Genomic DNA, 20,281 nt, shown 5'->3' with positions numbered 1-20,281 from the left:
GAACACCAGTAATTTGAGATCGATGCAATACCAAAATGACAACAAAAGTGAAGAAGTGGAGAACTTTTGTTGTTACACTTGTCTGGCCTTAACCTTTCCTCGGCCATATAAAGGTGAAGTTGCAGATGACTAACTTCTAGCTGGAGTTCCTTGATTTGTACAAGAAAAATTCCATGATCAGGACCACTGGATAAAATCAGGCAGCAGGTGCATGTGCATGAGTTCAGGAGTGTTTGGCATTGGCATTGAGGATGAAATTACTTTGATTTTTTTTTTTTTTTTACTTTAAATTAATTATTTTTTCAATAAGGGCTCTTATCCATATCCAACGATCAAAATTCCTCCCCTCTAAAAGAGTGCTTTTGTTGTTCAATCCACCCTCCTAACTTAACCGCTTTTTAAAACCACTCACCTCACCTCAACTGGATAGACAGAGCTGAGAGCACAACAAACTACAGTATACTGCCCAAAACATGGCAGCACTCTCTGCTATAACAGTCACAACCTCAAAAAACCTGTTCAATTCTAACAAACCCACTCTCACTTCCAAACCCACTTCACCATTTTCTTGTCTTTCTTGTTTGTCACATGACAGAGAAACAAATCTCTCATTGAAGTCAGTTTCTAAGACAAAGAAGTGCATTCTTGACGTGGGTTTGGGGCTTTTAGCTGCTTCTGTTCTTGCTTTCTCACCATTGGATGCTGAAGCCACTAGAATTGAGTACTATGCTACGGTAGCAGACCCACCATGTGAACTTAACTTTGTTCCCTCTGGCCTTGGTTACTGTGATATTTCTGTAGGGTCTGGTGTGGATGCCCCGTATAATGAGCTTATTAATGTGAGTCTAACAGTTCAGGAATTTTGCTAATTTATTATCTTGATTTTTTTTGTTTCCCTGAATTTCGCTTTATTGAAGTAGTTATACCAAGCTTCAATCTCAAATTAACTAATTAATGATAGTAATTCAATCTGTGTCTAGACTTTAATAAGCTTTTATCTGTTCTTGAATGGGTTCTCTCATGTTTTCTGGGGCAATATTGATTGGAGAATTGGGGTGTCTTTTTTATTTTCTGTAATTTTGAGGCTTTCATGCTGAAGGTATGTAATGGATCTAAATAAAGCATGTGCTCAGAAATTGTGAAATAATTTTGATAAAGTACTTGACTTAACTGGAGTTGTGAATAACTTTATCCACCAAAGGTTTAGATTTGTTTGATTCATGATCTACCTAGTTGATGTATTCTGGTCATGAAATGTTCCTTGAAGATTCAACTTGTTTTAGTACTATTTCAGTTTTTTTTTCCTGCAGTAGCACCTATAAATAATCTCACCGGAAAAACAACTAGTAAATCCCTTGAAGCATCACAATTTGTGTTTTTCTTTCCCTCCCTCGACACAGGTCCATTACACTGCAAGATTCGCTGATGGGAGAGTCTTTGACAGCAGCTATAAACGCGGCAGACCTCTCACCATGCGCATTGGCGTTGGTAAGGTGTGAAAGTATTAGCTAGAATTATCAGTTTGGTTCCATTTTCTTCTCAAACATGCGAGTGGAAAGATTTTATGTTGAACTCCTAATTTACAGCCGATCAAGTTAGAAGCTTGTAAGACTAGGGTCTAAACTACTTGCTATCATGTATTTGCCAAGTCACAGCTCATAGTGCTCTGTAGAGATGTGAGTTTTACTACTTTTGTCTTCATTCATAGGTTACAATATCTGCATGCCATATTAGTTACTTGATATTCTTGCTTAGATTGGTGATAATTTATTCCTTCTTAATCTAATGGATGATTGTGGGCGGATCACCATATTCCATAATGTCCCCATGTAAGGATAGATTAGAGTTTTCATGAACAATGCTTAACAAAATATTTTTGATACTGCTCTGTACTAGCATTTTTCTGTGAATCCTTTTATTGTAAATCGTAATGATGAAGGATATTAAAGAACTAAACTGAATCTTCCATTAGGTAATCTACAACAAGAACTTTTGAAACTTTTTATGCGACTCTTGTGAATTGGGATTTTTCTTTCATTAAGCTGCTCTACCATTCTTTACAGAGACAATAAACAGAGAATATCAAATATCAAATGATGCTGCGTGTTTCCCCACATACATCTGCATCAGACAACTTTATTTTACATGGTTATTTATTTGTCCAGGTCATTAGGGGATTGGATCAGGGAATTCTAGGGGGTGAAGGGGTGCCCCCAATGCAAGAAGGTACGATTTTGAGAAGAAGAAAAAAAAGGAAAGAATTCTGTTAGTTATTTTGTTCTTTGTATTTATTCTTATTTTCCCTAAGGTTTTGTCAAACTGCTGACTTTTCACAGGTGGAAGACGTAAGCTGTATATTCCTCCTCCTTTAGCGTATGGTCCAGAACCAGCAGGATGCTTCTCAGGTGATTTTTTCATATGAAGCATTCCATATCATTGAACATTTAAACTACTCGTAGGTATTTGAGCTTAAAATATTCCCAAATAGATGCAGAGTACAGGTTTAACTTCAGACAGTCAGGCATAAGAAAAACTATAAATTGTTTCTTTTTGTCTCTCCATCCTCTTGCCTTCGAGTTCATGTGTATTGAATTTGCAGCACAGCTGTATGGATTCCTTGTTTTATTACTGTTGGTACAAGGACTAATGCTGTTGATCTATATTGCCAATGTCTTTTGTCATTTAGTTTTCTTATGCCCACTAATTCTGTATCAGATGTGTGGTCTTACTCGTAATGTATCATGTCATGATGTTCTATGCTCACTAACATGACTTTGTTTTTGTATAGCTAAACTGTTCTAGTGCACAAGGAAAGAATTAGAAGAATAATGCATTCATCCAGTATTTGCACTTGTTACTTGGAAACTAATTGCCATGATATTGTTTACACAGGTGATTGCAATATCCCTGGCAATGCAACTCTTCTCTATGATATTAATTTTGTTGGAGTTTACTCTGGGAATAGGAGTTTACCAAAAAGATAAAAGTCTAGTGTAGATCATCAAGTGAGTCTCCTCTCGTTATCTTGGAAATGATGTCATTGCACCTTGTTGGATTGATGCTGGGATTGGAATCCAGGAACTTCTTGAACTTCCAGAAGCAGCGTTTTTTGTATACACTTGACTCAGTTATGAGATCAAGAGCCTCATAGGTTGGTCATGGCTCATGTATGGAAATTTACATTTTGAAGAAGTGCATAATAGAGCATATTCTTCACACTCCCTCCTCGGCATGTCATAATCTCTCTGACCTTGATAAAGCGATAAATCCTACTTTTGGGGATTCAAGTAGTAAAAACATAAAAAGGAGGATTATTCCCTGTTTGAGTGCTGGAAAGTTCTCAAATGGGGAGGACAAAGGTTTGTGTATGTAAAGTGACTTAGAGATTAATGGTGGTCATTTACGCAACCATTTTTCATTATGAAGTTAAAGGTCTCCTTGAAATCTTGGAAAACCTGGGGAGGATGAGGTCAACTATGCTTCTGAAACAACATTTTCTGCTAGACAATGCATGCTGTAGTTGCAGGAGAAGACAGGAAGACTGGTGTCACGTGTTAGGTGCAGATTTTGGTTACATACTATGATTGTATCTGTGTGATAACGCTACCTAAGAAGATCACTAAAATATAAAATGCCCCACCCATGACAAGCATCATCCATCAGCCTCTTCTCCAGGGATTTTCAACCATGTTAGTGCTTTTCAAACAAAATGATTCTGCATGCCAGGCTGTGTAAGATACGCGCTAGCAATGGCTCAAAAGGCTAATCAGCGCTAACTGCATCACCATTAAGATCACCGGGAAGTAAATAGCTCAAGTGAATGTCATTCTCTGCTCCTGTCATACCGAAATGTTTTCTTTCCTTTGAAAGTTCCTGAAAGGAGCTGTTTCTAGAACCTTATAGAAATGAAGAGCAAACTTTTGAGTAGAAGTTATTGATTACTTTACAATATTCGCCGTTATTCATAAACATAAGCAGTGGTTTCTTCTGACATGCTCAAATTCTTGCTTGGAGGTGGGAATTATTCCTTTTTCTCACGGGGTGGAATTAAACAATCTCACTGTCAAGAGTAGTTGATTTTCTTTCCCGAGCATGCAGCAACAGCATAAAATTTTTATGTCATTTTGGATGTTATCTTTTGATTTGATTTGTCTAGTTAGTCTGTCAAGTTTCTTATTATTAGCTAAAAATCATTTTATTCCTATGTGCTAGAGGTTTTACCTCTCATCGCTTCATATAATCTGCTCTACCTCAGGAGCCAAAATGTGCTAAAAAATACTTATATGTTCGATGATTTTAGCCCCATCCGAAAAACTAATCAGTTTGCTGAAATGCATGATTCGGACGCTTCATATACGCGACGATTCACATGGTCTGCCTTGACAGAAATCCGAAGGAAAATTAATGATCATAAAATATGTCCGACATGGAAGAAAGTTGCTTCTTTTTGTTTTTTCCTTGTGTTATCAGGTGCTTAATCTAGAAGTGGAAATTGAGCGTGGGCATGATTTTTTGAAGCTATGTGAGAAACTGTATTGCACATGACTCTCTGTTTATGTCATCGATATGTCTTTACGCTTCCTCTGGATCAGAGAAAGGTTGAAGAAAATTGGAAAGAAGGATTCTTTTTCTCAGTTTTGGTTTTGAGTGGATGTGCTTTTTGTTGGGAATTTCTCTTCTTTGCCTCTGTCCTTGCCTTCGACTGGAACCGAATGGATTCCAAATCTTGAGATTTTAAATCTTAACGCCAATGCCTTTTTTGCCACACCTTGGGGTTAGGCATTCTTGCTGGTTCAGCCAAATTCTGGCCTGGTCTATCTATATACCATTCTAGGAGAGTGCCTGAAGCTCACAGATCTAGAATATAAACAAACATCTTTAGACATGGGATTGCTCCTCAGCTGGCAAATTGATTGGTTACTTAAATTAAAACTTTTAGTCACTTAAGATCTCCACCATACATCCTTAATTCCTTGTTATGAACCCTCGTTGGAAATGTAACTTCCTTGCATCACCCCAGCATGGTGACTTGACCACAGCTGTTAACACTGTTCAGTCACAGAATAGATTAAAAAACATGACATCGTGCACCAGAAAATAAAGTGAAGGAAGCTGCTACTGCTCAAAGTGGCTACCCACAACATTTCAACATCAAATACCTAAACCCATGCTAAAGTAGTCTAGGCCCAACAAAACCACTCACTGCAAAGCTACAAAACATTGATTGAGACCTTTCAAAAAAACCAAAAAGGGTGACGACATTCATCAACTCACTAATCTACTCATAATTTTATTACTGCATAATAAGAAAATCCCCCAAGAACGAAGCTGAAAATGAGAAAAACTCTACATGGGAATTTTACAGTGGTTTTTAAACTCGTGAGAAGGAGAAGCAGGTGGATGGGACATTTTCTGTACTCTTAATTTCGGTTGCGTTACATGATAGAGCAAGCATTAGGGTTGTCGTCACTGAACATGGAGGTGTAGGGGTCCTCATATCTGGTCACGGTGCCTGTGGTGACAGTGTTTTCTACATTCCTGACGTAACCAGGAGGAGCCTTCTTGTCATAAGCCTGAACAGCGTAAGGTTGAGCCACTAAATTGTAAGGAACATATGGCCAAATCTCTGTCTTTTTCCCTGTTGACTTTGCCTTCTTCAACACCTTACTTGAATCAACATATCCTGTAACAGTCACCCTTTGTTGTTTTCTGTTTATCTCCACCTTTTTAACCCCTACATAAATGGCAAACGCAAAAATTAATTTAATCAGGTTCGAATGTATCACTTTCTCTTCAGCTGCAAATTTAAGGAGGAAAAAAAACAGAGTGCAGCAGAAAATAAACAAGAGAGGTGAAAAGGCAGGCAACATACCACTCAATGAAGAAATGGCATTCTTCACCTTAAGTTCACAGCCATCACAGTCCATCCTGACCTTAAGCTCAACAGTCTGCAACTGCTTCTTCTTCTTGTGTTTATGGCCTCCGCTTCCCACCAGGTCAGATAAATACTCCAAAGTGCCACTAACTCCCATCTTTTAGGTTACAGATGGTCTCTTAATGGTTCTGAAAATATTCTTCTCCGGAAGTATAAAAAGTCAGAATTACCAAGGCAAGTTTTTGAGAGCTTGACAGAAGATAACAAAACCCCAGACAGATAGCTTCTAGACGAAACAAAGGTGGGGAAGAAAGAAATTAGAAAACAAAAAAAAGAGGTGCGTTTCTTGAAAGAAAGAACGAGGTAATGTTTATTAATTTATAGTACCACCAAAAACATTCGAAGTGAGAGCTAAACAAGAAGTTACAAGGAGCTTCCTGTAAACAATGGATTCTTTTCTTGCCTTCTAACAAACAAAGAAAGAGGGTCTTAAGGCTGCTCTCCTTCCTTTACTTGAGATCTTTCTCTCACACAGGTCTCCTACTTATATAGGCCTTTCCATGGCCTGATTCAAACAGAGAAAAAAGGGTTGTGGCCCCCCCTACAGCAATAAACAAGTACTTTAAGAAGACATGATATTTTTGTTCTTCTGTTTGATGACATTGTCCTTCAATAATAAGATATTGTTCGTGTTTTCTTACTAAGAAACCTCTGATCTTCGGATGCAAGGGAGAAAATGAGGAGGAAAGTTTGCAGCTGTGCCCCTTCTGTGTCCATTGTATCTCTTTGTTGGGTTGGGTAGTGTCTGCTACCTACCCTGTATTACAATTATTATAATTAAAATATAAAAAAAAAACAAGTAAAACTAAAGGTTTTTTCACGCGTACTTTTTCCCTCTTTCTAAAGAAACCAAGATAACCTGAGTAGCTTTTAAATTAGTGAAAGATCTCATAGAAAACAAAGAAAAAAAAAATCAGATCTTGATCTTAAATTAAATCAAATACTAAAAAATAAAACTGAAAAATCATAATCTTAAAAAAAAAAAATGCTTAGGTGCCCCAAGTGTGTATAATAAAAAAAGAAAATTTACGACTTTGGTTATAGCTCTGGCTAATAAAAAAGGCAACGATAGAAAAGAATAATATATATATTTTTAAAGCCGGTTAAGTAATTACCATGTACAAAAAAGTTTAAAAGGAGCAAGATGCATTAATTCCATAATGAAAAATGAACTGTGAAAAGACATATTTACCCCAAAATAATAGTTATTGTTTTTTTTAATGAACGGCAAAAAAATAAATTTAGTAATACGTTTCCCACATCCTTCATGTTTTTGTTAATAAGTATGCTGACATTTTCAATTTTGATGATAAAGATGGTATAGGGATCTAAATGCAAAAACTTGTCATAGGGACTTAAATGCAAATACTCCTAAGAGTAAGAAAGATGGGGTAAACAGCGAGGCTTGAAAGCTATATCTGTGAAAAGGAACCTTCTATGAGAACCCCAGTATGACCCGCCGCATCGGTATTAATTATTAACCCTAAAAAAATAATAATAAAATAGTAGTCATCAGAATGAAAGGGAAAGCAGCTGGCACGTTAGAATGGGGACAGCACCACACGTTTGAAAAGAAGATCAGGGTGTGGATTGATTGGCACGTGGACGGCGGAGATGTGAAGGAAGGAGCTGGCTCCCTCTAAAGGCTAGGCTGGGAGCCTTTCTGTCTCTCTGTTGGATGGATCGTCGGCGAGTTGTTTAGTTTGGATTGGTTGGTTGGGTTCGATTGGCCCAGAAAGGCGCGTTGACAGAAACACTTCCTTCAAATAAAAATTTAAATTTTTTCAAATACAAACGGTACTAAATTTAAAAAACGGAGATTCTCCAAAAAGAAAATTATTCAAATATGATTCGAAGCTTCATGTCATGGTACAGTAACTTAGCTATTAAGTTTCGGGGAAAAAAAATCACACATGACCAAGTTACATTTCTAATAAAATAAAATAAAATAAAATGTCACTCTAACAGGCACGAGTAACAAAAACTCGTATGAATTGTTAATGGTGACAACCTGTAAAGCATCTTCAAATGAAATCAAGGCATGTCGAGAAATTCAATCCATATCATGGCCGTCCAAAACATCTCAGTTATATCGTACAACATAGCACATACTAAAGTTGGCGGTGCAGGGATTAATAATCTCATGTGCTGGATTTTATATTCATTCTTCCTCATCAATTAAATTATGGACATGAATGATATTATTGTCACGATATATATATATATGATATTGTTGTCACGTAGTTGTCTTTTTAGGGACCCACCCTCTTTATAAAGCTTTCGCTTTGCCTGTAAGAGGGCCTTGACAACCACCTCACCTAGGACGCTAAGCCTCGAGGCTTTTGGACTTCCGCCATCGATGATTGTGGATACTGCATGCTTGATTTGTTTTTTAATGCTTTTGGACCCACGGTATTTGAAAACACGGGTCAATTATATTATTTTTTTAAAAAAAAAATGTTGAGTTTTTATTTTTATTTTTATTTTAAATTATATTTTTTTAATTATTATATTTTTTTTGAAGTGTTGATATAAAATATAAATTTTAAAAAATAAAAAAATATATATTATTTTAATACATTTTAAAAAATAATATCTAGTAAACAACAAGATTTTTTTATTATTATTATTATTAATATGAGTGTCCGGATCAATTTGTGTGTACTTCAACTAATCTCATGGGTTATAAAATTAACGATTATACAAGCTTCCATAATCCTAAAAAGATTCAAACTCGTGACGATTAGAAAACGTTCACAAGATTTTCTTTTATTAACGTTAGTATCCGGGCCTGCTTGTGTATATCTCGACTAATTTTATGAGCCCTGAAGTTAACGACCATGTAAATCTCCAGTGATTTTGAGATTTATAAAACTTAAACTGATAATTTCTAGAAATCAAATTTAGAACTTGATTAGTTAAATTTTTTTTTTGAGTAGCTGCATGAAAACTATTTTGCGGCCATTTACCAACTTAGAACCCCTCAAAATTACAGGTTGTCTTTATTTAGGCAAGAAATAAATAAGTTACCTATTTATGATTAAATAAAACACACATCACTGTTTCTAAGACCCATTAGTTATAAGAATTACGACTTAATAAATTAAAGCAAATTAAACAAAATAACCAATAAAAATAAAGAAATATAATCTTTTAAGTCAATACTAGCCTCTCTTTTTTAACGTAAAATTGAGACTTCCATCATTTCCTTTCCAGGACTTCTTAAAAAATATTATTTGTATCTCATATATACATGTAAAAAGATCTCAAGTTATCATAAATTAATGGAGGAAGGAGCCGCTGAGAAGGTTAGTTTTTTTCAAATCACAAGATATAATTATTCAACTTCATTTAAAAGGATATAAAAACCTGATAAATGAGTAGATAAAACACCATATTATCAGATAAAATAAATAAATAAAATATATATTTTGATCTATAAGGAACTAGGTATAGATTTATTTAATGTAAAAGGAAAGAGAAAGGAAAATGAAAAGAGTTGTAATTAGATTTAGATTCATAAGAAACTAGATATAAATTTATTTAATATAGAAAGGAAGGTGTAAAGAGCTCTTCCCGGTGATTTGGTGAGAAAATTACCAGCTATAGCTAGGCTTTTTATTATAGGTGGAGACGACATATCATTCATTTTTTATTTAAAAAATATAATTAAAGCATACAACTTCTTATCTGTTACCTTAGTTTTTGACGATCAAAATAGTCGAAAACTGGACAGAAAATTGATTTAATTTTTTTTACCAATCAACCAGTTTTCATATAAAAAAATAGTAAAAAATCATTTAAAAATAGAAAATCAAACCAAGATCACAAATCTCTCCAAGTTCCCATTTATTTTTTCAAGGCAAGATGAGGACAAAAAATCTACCACCATCAAATACTCCTCATCAAATGAAATTATCTTGATACCAAACTTAATTATTTTAGTAGCGGGAATCGCTCCACTCAAATACTTTTTCTTTACTATCATTATTTAGCTAGTCTGTCTCTTCTTTGAAAACTAAATAATAATAATAATAAATTTTAAAATTATAATTATAATTATAAAATTTGGAATTAAGCATACATTATTAATTTCCATGTATTACGCACATTTCAATCATCTGCCCTTTTATTTTATAGGTGTACATGGACTAAATTGAGTAAAAAAAGAGTTTAAAATGAAAAGAAAAAATGAGGAGCTTGAACAGTACTGAAGTTTCGTATCGAACCCGAGATGTTTCATATTTGGTTCAGAAAACATGTCTCAAACTGGCTAGTTTCTTGCTACTCCTGTAATGCGCTAAAATCAAAGCTTGAGTATATCAAGGTATGTCATCCATGCTAGCTAGAGAGTAGAGGCAGAGAAGATTTGCGAGAATTGTTTTCTCTTCTCAGCAGTGCTGGGATTGACTGATTTCTAACCCTAGCCATGAGTCTCCTTGCATATTTAATAGCTCATGTTCTATTCAACCCGCCATTTCATAGATTTAATTACATATTACGTATTTTAATTATAGATTTTGGACACCATCCATTGTTCAATGTTCGGGAACATTAGTTAATTTCTACGTACCTGAAGACTTCAAGAGGTTTCAAATGATGAATTATATATGATGGGATACCAAACCCGAAACATTATGTTTATATATTTGTATAATCATGATAAACGATGGAGAATAATCTAATTTATTAAGAGATTATACTTTAAATTATGTTTTAGTTTAATTGTTCTGCATGAACACAGCACTGCCGGCCGGAATAAGTTTCAAATTTAACACGCTTCTGCTTTTAGAAACTTCTAAACCTTTTTAAGTTTTTTTGTATCGTTACTATATAGCTAGTCACTCGATCTAATTAAAGGTTAATGACATGCATCTTTCTGTCGAATTTCATAAAACGTCATGCAACCAGCTGCACAAAAGGCCGAAAGGGCTGCATAAAGCAAGGCTATGGTCCCCTTTCTTTTCTCTCATGGTGCTTGGATCTAGCTACATGTTCCTTTTGGTTCTTGGACCTTTCTTCTCGATTAAAAATGGAAAACTTTTGGAAATGGAGAGGAGGGTAATGTGTCACGAGCCAATGGTGTTCTTCTTATAACCAATAAGTGTTCGCCTTCCCCCTCGTCCTCCACTGTCCTCATTCATGCATGGATAAATAATAATAGTTTTGTGGAGTCCAAAACCTTCCCTCTTGCCCACTGAAAGTACCAATAAAAGAGAATAAATCCATGCAATAAAGTAAAATCAAAACCAATCAATCTAATTGTTAATGCTGTGAAAGCTGCTCCTCAAGGGTTGATGGATTTGATCGCCGCTAAAAGTTAGAGATACAAGTACAACAACATACACAAGTGCATGGATGAATTAAAAAAAAAAAAAAAAAAAAACCAACAAAAAGTGATTGGCAAATCACTGTGTCCTAGAGAAATATTGGAATCGTCTTAACGGCCCTTTCATTTTATTTTTTCTTTATCTTCTCTCCTTTTTAATGTTCACATCTAGCCTTATAGGTTTTCAAACCAACCTTTTATTTTGTTTTTCCTTTAGATTTAGCCTATTTTTTTTATATATAAAATAATTTTAAAAATTAAATGTTTTTTTAATTTTATCAAGATATTATAATGTCTTTTCCTTTTCCTTTATTAGCTTGTAGTTTTTTGAAAAAAGAAAAGAGAGGAGCAAATATAGTTGTCGATCATAATTCACGTGGCTTGTACTACGAAGGCTCGTTTTTAAATTACTATTACAAGGATTTTATAACTATTTTCTTATGGATCATATAGTCTAATTTTTCCATTTCTATGAAGTATTGAACATCTCACAAACATGTTTTGACTTTATACGTGGTCGATTCATAATAATAATGGGTTGAGGGTTTGTTTGGCTTAGTGCTAATGCGGTCAGGGAACAAATAGTTTGGTTAAAAGAGATATTGAATCAAAAGGGCTGCAATTAATTTGAAGAAAAAAGAAATATATAAAATGAACATTAATGTATAAATATATATTTAACCTTGTCAAGAAGATCTTCCATCAAAATGTTTTTGTATCTAAATAGCCCAAACTAACATTTAGGGTTTCTTGCATTTCTTGGATGGATAATTTTAAATTCATGCTGGGTTACGTAGTGGGAAGGAAATGTCAAGTTTTTTATTATAACCACTTCAATGGCGTTAAGGAGTTAATTAGGGAATTAATTAGCTTTCCCTACGGTGCTACAACAACCAATTCCTGAAAAAGAGAAGACAATTAATTCTGGTGGTCTCAACGGCGACAAGTGGGTTTATTCCTGTTCCCTGGTTCCTGATTTCACTGAGCTTTGATACGCTATCAGAGGTCCTTAAAGGGAACCAGAAAAATACCTTCTACTAGGCATTCTGCCGAAAACAGAGTGCATGGAACCCGTTGGGACACGACTTGAAGGTTGGAGCCATTTCAGATCTTTAGATATGGAGAATTTATTAAACCTTTTTAAATGAAATACACAATTGGCCTCCCAAGCTTGCTCAGTTTTCAAGTAAAACAGCTGTTTAAAAGAAGAAAAAGGAGGGAAGGAGGAAGGCCGGTGTAGATGAATGGCTTGTCGACAAGGAATGGAGGCACAAAACGAAGATGCATGTTAGGAAAAACAGAGCAGCCAATATATTGTGTCCTCAAAGTCCAATCAGCCAAATGGCCATAGGAGGGGGAAAACTGATGCCATTTGATGATAGGACCGGTCCACATATACTTGTATACATATAAAAGAGAAAGGACTTAATTTACAAGTAGGGCTATATATAAAGAATAGAACTCTTATCTCGTAGACAGCCAGTATTTACTCATGAAGCTGAAACAACCCGATGCAGAAGATACAGTGGCAGCACCCATTTTAAGAAACAAAACCGAGTTGAAATTAGTTGGCTTGAAGCAGCTGATGGTTTCGAGGGAGCGTTTACAGCAACAGCAGGTGAAACTGCATGTCCTCCAGGAGTGCTCTGCTGCTCATTGGTTGGCAGTGGATTCCGGGGTGTCCCAGATGGAGTAAGCGGCAACGTCTTACCATCACCTTCGTCTCCACCTGCACACATTGCATTAATTGCTGACCAAAATAAAAAATAAAAAGTTCCCTCATGCTAGGCTATGGCTCTACAAACGAGTGAATGAAACATAGAAATGAAGGGGCATTTAGTCGTAATGTATCGACATCCCTAAATATAGGAAATGCCAGAGAACTCACAATTGGAACGTGACCACCCTAACTTCAAATTTTCTCTATCAAAGACCACCCGATATCCCGTCATGAAATTCTCTGCATAAAGTTCCATTCAAATATAAGACTTCCAGAGAGCAAGCTGAAGATTCAATGACCAGTGGCATTTTCCACAGGCAACTGTGAGCATACTTACGTCCAATTGTTCCAATATCTCCATCCGCAGGTTGAATTGCCAAACAAAAGCCAATAACTCCCTGCACCATCAAGGCCACCACATTTAGATTTCATCTCAACTAGCAATCCTTCTTCACCAGTATAAGGACAATAGAACTTCTATGGAACTTTTAATCTTGTTGGAAAAGAAAAATTCCATACAAATAAATAAATGGAAGGTTATTTCTCACTTGGTTATAAATGCAGCTAAGAATCATCAGTACAGCAATATCCAAAGAAAGAAAAAAAAGAAATCTTGGCATAAAATTGAATATTTGTCTATCTGTTAGAGGTGTTCCAGAAATGTCTAGTTGTACTATGAACTGCTCAATACATTCTTCTTAGATTGGAAGTCTAAAATCCATTCATTTAAAGCTTTAATGGTTTGTCATGTCCAAAGTTCTAACAAATTGTGTTTACCCATATTTACTTCTTGCACCTTTGTCAATTATTTGACCAGAAAATAACAGATGAAATTAAGCTTAATTAACAACACAATTTCAAATTGGTCTCACCTGAATGCCATAGATCATAAAAACATGATTCTGGACCAAAAAGCTGTTGTTCTGAGGGAAGATAAGCCTCAAAGATGGAATCTTGGGCAAGTCCTGTGAACTATTTACAGTAGCCACCCTGAATATTAGTGTTGGATCAAAGAGGCTATCAAAGCTCTTCTTTTAATGCAGACTTACCTAGTCTTGTAGCAATATTTCCAAGAATACCCTTCAAAGCTAGATCTCGAAGCATTTACTTGTGTGTCAAACTATCAAACAAGGCTCCCATGTTAAAATAACAGATGATCATGGTACACAATGAAGTTTGATGTTAAAACTTAAGAGATGGTACCTCCTCGGCAATCATTTCAAAAACATCATCTGGAAGAAATGTAAATGATGTGCCACTATCCACTAGTGCACTGAAGCTACTTTGCTTAAGACAAGAAGCGCCAACACAACAAACCTCCACTCCAACAATGTAGGTTGTGCTGGATCATGTTAATGAGTTTAATATAGTAAGCATGAGAGTTTTGGCAGCTATAAGAACAACCACTAGAGGGAACAAAAGCTTCTTTTTATGATGCGTATAGAGATGCAAAGATAGTACATACTAGTTCCCATTTAATTTAAGAAATGGAGCAGATTGTTGGGTAGCTGGTCCCTGATCACCAAAGAATATTCTCCCTGAATCATCCTCGTTAAAGCACATTGAGAAAGAATTCTGAATTAATCCTGCTTTAGCAAGAAAACTTGGAACTGAGATTTCTTGCAGGCCCAAACCCAAAAGACCATCAGGAGCAACACCATCTAAGTAACCACCACTTTGCTTCATGCCACATCTGTACTTAAGAAATAAACAACCATGTGAAACAACAAAAAACAATAAAACAAATAAAAGAATATCTTACTTAAGCAACCCCACTAAATTTGCAATAGCGAAGACATAAAGTTGAAACTAATGTGGCAAGAAAGAATACGTCACACACACCCTATGATCACTGGAGCCTTCACAGAAGTATTCAATGTGTCATCACCACCAGATGCAAGATGTATTATGTCCTCAACCAGCAATCCAGAACTTGATGTACTTTCTGTATAATAATTGATACTGTATGGGCATGACTGGTTTGGGTTTTTGCAATTTGGACCCGTATCACACAACCGATGACTGCAAGACAATTGCTTGCTGGTGCTTGACTGAGATGGGATATATTCACTAAGATCTCTATCCTGCACAATAGATGCTCCAAATACGAGGGAGCACCTGCCAATCAATAATCGGAAAATAAGTGCTAAACCTGTTATCATATCTTAGCATAAAATCAGTGATTCCCTTGATTTTCCGGTCATTTTATTTTTCTTATTCTAAGTAAGAAACCATCTTCACTGAGATAAACAACTCCACTAACACGTATTGAGGCACAGTGACAAACTACTCTCCAACTTGGCCCATAGTATTTGCAACACGCTTGAGATAAATTAAAAACAAAAGGCTGAAATTAACACTGTGGATTGGGTCAAATGGCAATAGAGATAGGTACAAAGCACCTCCAAGAACTACAAAAAAAGTTCAGAAAATAAAATAACCTATTTTTTACTCCCCAGAACCCCAATTAACTTCATGACTAGATCTAACTTTTCTGAGTTCTCCAGCAGAAGTTTGTCAGAGTAATACCAAAGAACAAATAACTAAACATACAATCTGCTTCAGAACAAATAGGTCCTATAGGTTAATATGTTGCATAAAGACAGCCTATCCTCATGTACACAAAACAATTATGTTTATATACTTATGTCAATGAAATTTGGAATTTCGTTGGCATCTAATGCGAACAAACAACATCTTCCCAGCCCATCCCCCCCCCCCCAAAAAAAAAAAAAAAAAAAAAAAAAACCAAACGCACTCATTCCATAAAAAAATAGTAAAGCCCGAAAGAAAATTGCAACGTAAAACAACTAAAATTACCACAAAACTACTAAAAAAAAAAACCAATCCTGATAAAGTTAAGTAAGAAAAAAGAATGGAAATTTCAGGCTTACCAAACTACTGTAGTGACTAGCAGATAAAGGAGCACATTGCACACAATCACAAGGTACCCAAAACAAATCACTCCCAGAATCCAAAGCCACCATAAACGATACATGTGGCGTCCCTATATCAATCCACGTGTAATGCAACCTAGATAAACACCAAAAACAAAATAAAATTATAAAAAATCAGGACCAACCGGACCGAGCTTCCAACTTTTGTCCATACCAGCCGAAGTCATTGCCAAGCGACATCGTTTTGCTACCCTGAGAAGGGAAGAGAAGCTGATAATGAGGACCGAGCTTCAATTTCTGCCTCTTTAAGTCACTGCTGACTAGTATCTGGTAATATTCCTTGCTCTTCTTCTCCGGCCACCACGTGCCCTTCACGTCCCCTCCCCTTGAAACTCTAACTTCCTTATATTCCTTAGAAAATCTGTGTATCAGCCTGGACGAGAAAGTAGCTAATTCTGCAGTGTTTTGGACTAGAAAGCTTGACATTACTAGAATTAGCAGTAGAAATGGAGCCTCCATGGAGAAATTCGAGAGATCTAGGGTTTTGAAGGGGTTCGGATAAGAAGCGCAGGGAGTGAAATGCGCACACAGGGTGAAGAGAAAAAAAGTATAGTTCTCTTTGTTGTCTTTCCGGGGTTAGCTGAGAAGTGAGAAGAGAGAGTGGAGGTGATTGCGTACGTGTCTGAGGCTCTGAGTGTGCGCATTATGCACTTAGCTGTTGTGGTGGGGAGGGATCCTATGCTATGAGTATATATGTATGGTACGGTGTGTAGCTTTACTGGTATGTGTAATCATGTATAATAATCATGCACCTGCTCTATGCAGTTTTTGTTTCTGTGCTCCAACATAATTTTAAAAACAAATTAAATTTATTATTTTAAATTTAAAAAATTTAGTATTTTTAATTTGTTTTAATTTTTTAATATAAAAAAATAAATTTAATATATATATAAGTCTAGTAATCTTGATTTCAAATCATATTCTCCCAAGTATACTACATTTAATTTCGTCTTTGATTTTAAGTAGTTATAAGATATTTGTTTTTTTTTCTTATTCTTTAAATTAAAACCTTAAAATCTGCATTATAAAGAATTTATTATTGTGTAGTAAGGATGTGTCAAAGCTAGAAATAATATATATATTTCCTACGGAAAAAAAAGAAGAAGAAGTTAGGCACTTAGTTCAAGCAAAGAGAAAGCAGTTCAAGGTCAAGATTATAGTGAGAAGTTTGTGAGCTTGTCATTAACTCAAGCTAAAAATAATAAAATTTCTCAGACAAACATTAGTCAATGCAAGCGCAGTTTAATAAGTGGAAAGTATGTGAGCCTGAGGCGTGTAAAGATTAATTTCTTTGTTTGCTATAAAATAATTTTTTTTAAAAAAAATAGTTCTTATAGAAAATTTATTTATGTAAGTGAGTTTTTTTTTTTTTAAATTTGATAGTGTTATGAAAAATAAATAGAAAAATATTTTATAGTATTTAACTATATTATAAAAAATAAATAGGAAAATAACTTATTAAAATTTTATTTTTTATCTTTCAAGTTTATTAAAAGAATGAGAATCAAATGTGATAGATGAAAAAGTTAAAAAAATGATGAAATTAAAAAAAATCTAATTTTATAAATTATTTTAAATAAAATAAATTACAATCAAAAGAAAAAGAAAAAAAATTAAAATAGATAAATAAAAAAAATTAATTAAGAAAAAAAAAGAGCCAAAACTAATATAAAAATCAAAATTTAAAGGATAAAATTAAAAAAAATAAATAAATAATGAATCAAATCAAACTATTAAAAACTAAATTTAATATAATCAATTAATAACAAGATATTTTTGAAATTTTTATAATTTTTAAAAAATATTTTATACTACAAATAAAAGAATAATATTTTTCTAAAAACCAACCAAATTTTAGTTAGACTAAAAATTATTTTTTATTAATTAATTTTTATAATAATAAATAAACATAAGGAAACCTGAAAAATAATTTTCAAGAAAGCAATTTACACAGAACAAAAGGACATAATTTCTCTTTTCCTAGGAAAGAAAACTTGTCGCCAAACATGAGCATCAACTTAGTTAAGACGCGGTGTAAGGTTAAGTTTCTTTTTAGCTATAATTCTTTTTAAAAACAAACAACATTTATTTATTTGTTTTTGTTTTTTTGAATCTTACAAAAAACAGGACCACATCTCAATTCAGACACCACCTCTTTAATTTATCAAACACGACAACTTACTAAGTGCAATCATAGAGACCAGAGCTTGGAGAAAGAGAAATGGAACGGATGCAATAAATTTAAACAAACATGATTCATGGATTTAGATTTTTTTTTTTTTTTTTTTGCATTTTGCATAGTGAATTATTTTGTATTTGAAATTTTAATATAAAATATTATTTTTAAACATGATTGGTAGTCCACCTGACTCAAAGTTTGGGTTATAAATTTTGATTGGGTTATTGAATTATCACAAATCAACCCCAATTTATAATTTGTTTTTTAAAGTAAAAGGACACAATTTTTATTAAAAAAATAATAATTAATAGATTACAACCAAGTTATAATTAATAAATTACAACCAAGTTTTTAACTGGATCTCAACTTAAGTTTTTGACTAGGCTACATGGGTTTTTTTTTTTTTTTTTTTTTTTTTAAACCAGACCCGATTTCAATCCCTGGTTGACCTGGTCCCGCGTCAACCCGTTGAGCCGGGTTTTAAAACTATAATGCATAGCACTTTTTAAAAATATTTTTTACTCCAAGATGTATTAAAATAATATATTTTTTTAATTTATATTTATTTTTTATGTGAGCACATTAAAATCATAAAAAATATTAATTTAATATTTTTTTCAAACTAAATATATTTCAAACATCACAATTTGATCAATTTTCATTTACTGTTATTCCAAAATTAAATGAGGTCGAATTAAAAGCATTCCTTCGGATAAAAGAAAGAAAGAAAAAGTTAAACCACAATTACTAATATTCTTGATCAATGTCATTCTGTGCGTGTTCATGATGAAAAGAATGAACTAGAGTAATGGTATTTAAGCAAGCAAGTTTATCAATCTTTGCTTTAAAGTTAATTAACCTAGATACGTGAATGCTTGTGCTCTTTTAAATTTTTAATTCTGATGGGTTTGATCCTACCATCCTCTCGTTATTACTGCACATTGAGGTATTATTTGACATGTTGGACAAAAATAGATTAAACATGATGATTTTTTTATAAAATTGTTTAGATGGTATAAAAATTAATTTTTATTATGTTTAAGATTCTTTTAGTAAAGAGATTTTTATCTTATTAAAAGGGATATGATAAGTTTGTTTAATTTTTTATACAAGGATTGTTATTTATGAAATGACTATATTACCTTATATATAAAATCAACTTTTTTAAAAAGAATCAAAACGAGAAGAAATTAAAAAAAAATCAATGAGTTCTACCTAAGTCATGGGTCAATTCAGTTTTTTTTTAGGTTAAGCTGAGTAAATTATTTCTCTTTTTTTTTTATATATACAAACCTTTGTTATTAACCTATTAATTTAATTGACGAGTAACCCAATTCAGGGGTTGACTAGAGACAAGGCCCGAGTTATAGGCTAGGAGGGTCAATCCAGGTTTTTTCTAGTTAACATAAGAATAAAAATAGTTATTATTATAATTTTAAAACTAAACTCAAGGATTGACCATTAACCATGTCCAGGTCACGGATCGAGAGGATCAATCCAAATTTATAACTAAGCTTATTATAACATTATTAATTTTAACACTCAATATAAGCTAAAATGAAAAAAATAATATCTAATTATTTTTTAAAATATATAATTTTAACATTAATAACTATTAATGTTAAGAATAAAATTGACTCTTTTATATTTTACTTTGATCTTATATTTGAATATTTTTTTTAGGTTTTTATTTAGAAAACAATATATGTTATGATCTACACTTCAAATATTAGATAAGACAAGAGTATTGTTGTCATTATAGTATATTATTCTATCTTTTTCAATGTATTTCAAATACGAAATAAGATAATAATTATTTATTTAATTTAATTATAATATTATCTAGCATACCAAACAATGCATGATGTTACGTAGTCCCAAAACTTAGAGATCATTCACAGACCAAATGGATGCAGTCTAAAGTTTCTTTAAATGCATTAAAAAATAGATACATTGAATATATGTTTGATAAAGAAATATTACATCTTTTATATTATCTATATTGACTATAAACTTAGAGAAAAGACAGCTGAGATTAATTTATAGGGAAGGACAGGAAATAAATTAAAGGAAAAGCAAACTATTGACAGAAGAAAAAAAGAAAGAAAGAAGAAGAAGAAACGAATATAGCTAAAAGATGTTCGAATCCGGCACTAGAACC

The 20,281-nt window shown here is 33.5% G+C and overlaps 3 protein-coding genes across 4 annotated transcripts; 1 reads left to right on the top strand and 2 right to left on the bottom strand.

Moving 5' to 3' along the window:
- Positions 1-331: 331 nt before the first annotated feature.
- Positions 332-3,273, top strand: LOC118058349 (photosynthetic NDH subunit of lumenal location 4, chloroplastic). The gene is made up of 5 exons (XM_035071062.2): positions 332-839; positions 1,401-1,493; positions 2,166-2,226; positions 2,337-2,405; positions 2,893-3,273. Exons 1-5 carry the CDS (start codon positions 474-476, stop codon positions 2,982-2,984), a joined length of 681 nt encoding a protein of 226 aa, XP_034926953.1. The 5' UTR covers positions 332-473; the 3' UTR covers positions 2,985-3,273.
- A 1,825-nt stretch (positions 3,274-5,098) lies between these two features.
- On the bottom strand, positions 5,099-6,403 carry LOC118058348 (heavy metal-associated isoprenylated plant protein 23). The gene is made up of 2 exons (XM_035071061.2): positions 5,873-6,403; positions 5,099-5,734 (listed from the first exon to the last, which is right to left on the bottom strand). Exons 1-2 carry the CDS (start codon positions 6,030-6,032, stop codon positions 5,436-5,438), a joined length of 459 nt encoding a protein of 152 aa, XP_034926952.1. The 5' UTR covers positions 6,033-6,403; the 3' UTR covers positions 5,099-5,435.
- A 6,149-nt stretch (positions 6,404-12,552) lies between these two features.
- Positions 12,553-16,586, bottom strand: LOC118058340 (aspartic proteinase-like protein 1). 2 transcript variants are annotated; one of them, XM_035071051.2, is made up of 10 exons: positions 16,096-16,586; positions 15,879-16,017; positions 14,827-15,068; positions 14,450-14,677; positions 14,188-14,326; positions 14,034-14,104; positions 13,857-13,956; positions 13,322-13,382; positions 13,153-13,224; positions 12,553-12,993 (listed from the first exon to the last, which is right to left on the bottom strand). In XM_035071051.2, the coding sequence occupies exons 1-10, from the start codon at positions 16,398-16,400 to the stop codon at positions 12,755-12,757; spliced, it is 1,596 nt and encodes a 531-aa protein (XP_034926942.1). In that variant the 5' UTR covers positions 16,401-16,586; the 3' UTR covers positions 12,553-12,754. The 2 variants fall into 2 exon arrangements, with proteins under 2 accessions (XP_034926942.1, XP_034926943.1); XM_035071052.2 differs by having other exon boundaries at positions 14,827-15,102; positions 16,096-16,235.
- Between the last annotated feature and the right edge of the window lie 3,695 nt (positions 16,587-20,281).

Source organism: Populus alba, chromosome 11 (genome assembly GCF_005239225.2).
Source record: "Populus alba chromosome 11, ASM523922v2, whole genome shotgun sequence".
Lineage (NCBI taxonomy): Eukaryota > Viridiplantae > Streptophyta > Magnoliopsida > Malpighiales > Salicaceae > Populus > Populus alba.
The sequence above is the reverse complement of the archived record's forward strand: the minus strand, read 5'-3'. Positions and strand labels throughout refer to the sequence as shown.

Coding starts and splice junctions, on each gene's coding strand:
- LOC118058349 (XM_035071062.2), top strand. CDS start 474: ATGGCAGCACTCTCTGCTATAACAGTCACAACCTCAAAAAACCTGTTC. Junction 840..1,400: donor CGTATAATGAGCTTATTAAT/GTGAGTCTAACA, acceptor CCCTCGACACAG/GTCCATTACACTGCAAGATT. Junction 2,227..2,336: donor GGTGCCCCCAATGCAAGAAG/GTACGATTTTGA, acceptor GACTTTTCACAG/GTGGAAGACGTAAGCTGTAT.
- LOC118058348 (XM_035071061.2), bottom strand. CDS start 6,032: ATGGGAGTTAGTGGCACTTTGGAGTATTTATCTGACCTGGTGGGAAGC. Junction 5,735..5,872: donor TGCCATTTCTTCATTGAGTG/GTATGTTGCCTG, acceptor CCATTTATGTAG/GGGTTAAAAAGGTGGAGATA.
- LOC118058340 (XM_035071051.2), bottom strand. CDS start 16,400: ATGGAGGCTCCATTTCTACTGCTAATTCTAGTAATGTCAAGCTTTCTA. Junction 16,018..16,095: donor CTTGGCAATGACTTCGGCTG/GTATGGACAAAA, acceptor GTGTTTATCTAG/GTTGCATTACACGTGGATTG. Junction 13,383..13,856: donor TTATGATCTATGGCATTCAG/GTGAGACCAATT, acceptor TTGATGGTGCAG/GGAGTTATTGGCTTTTGTTT.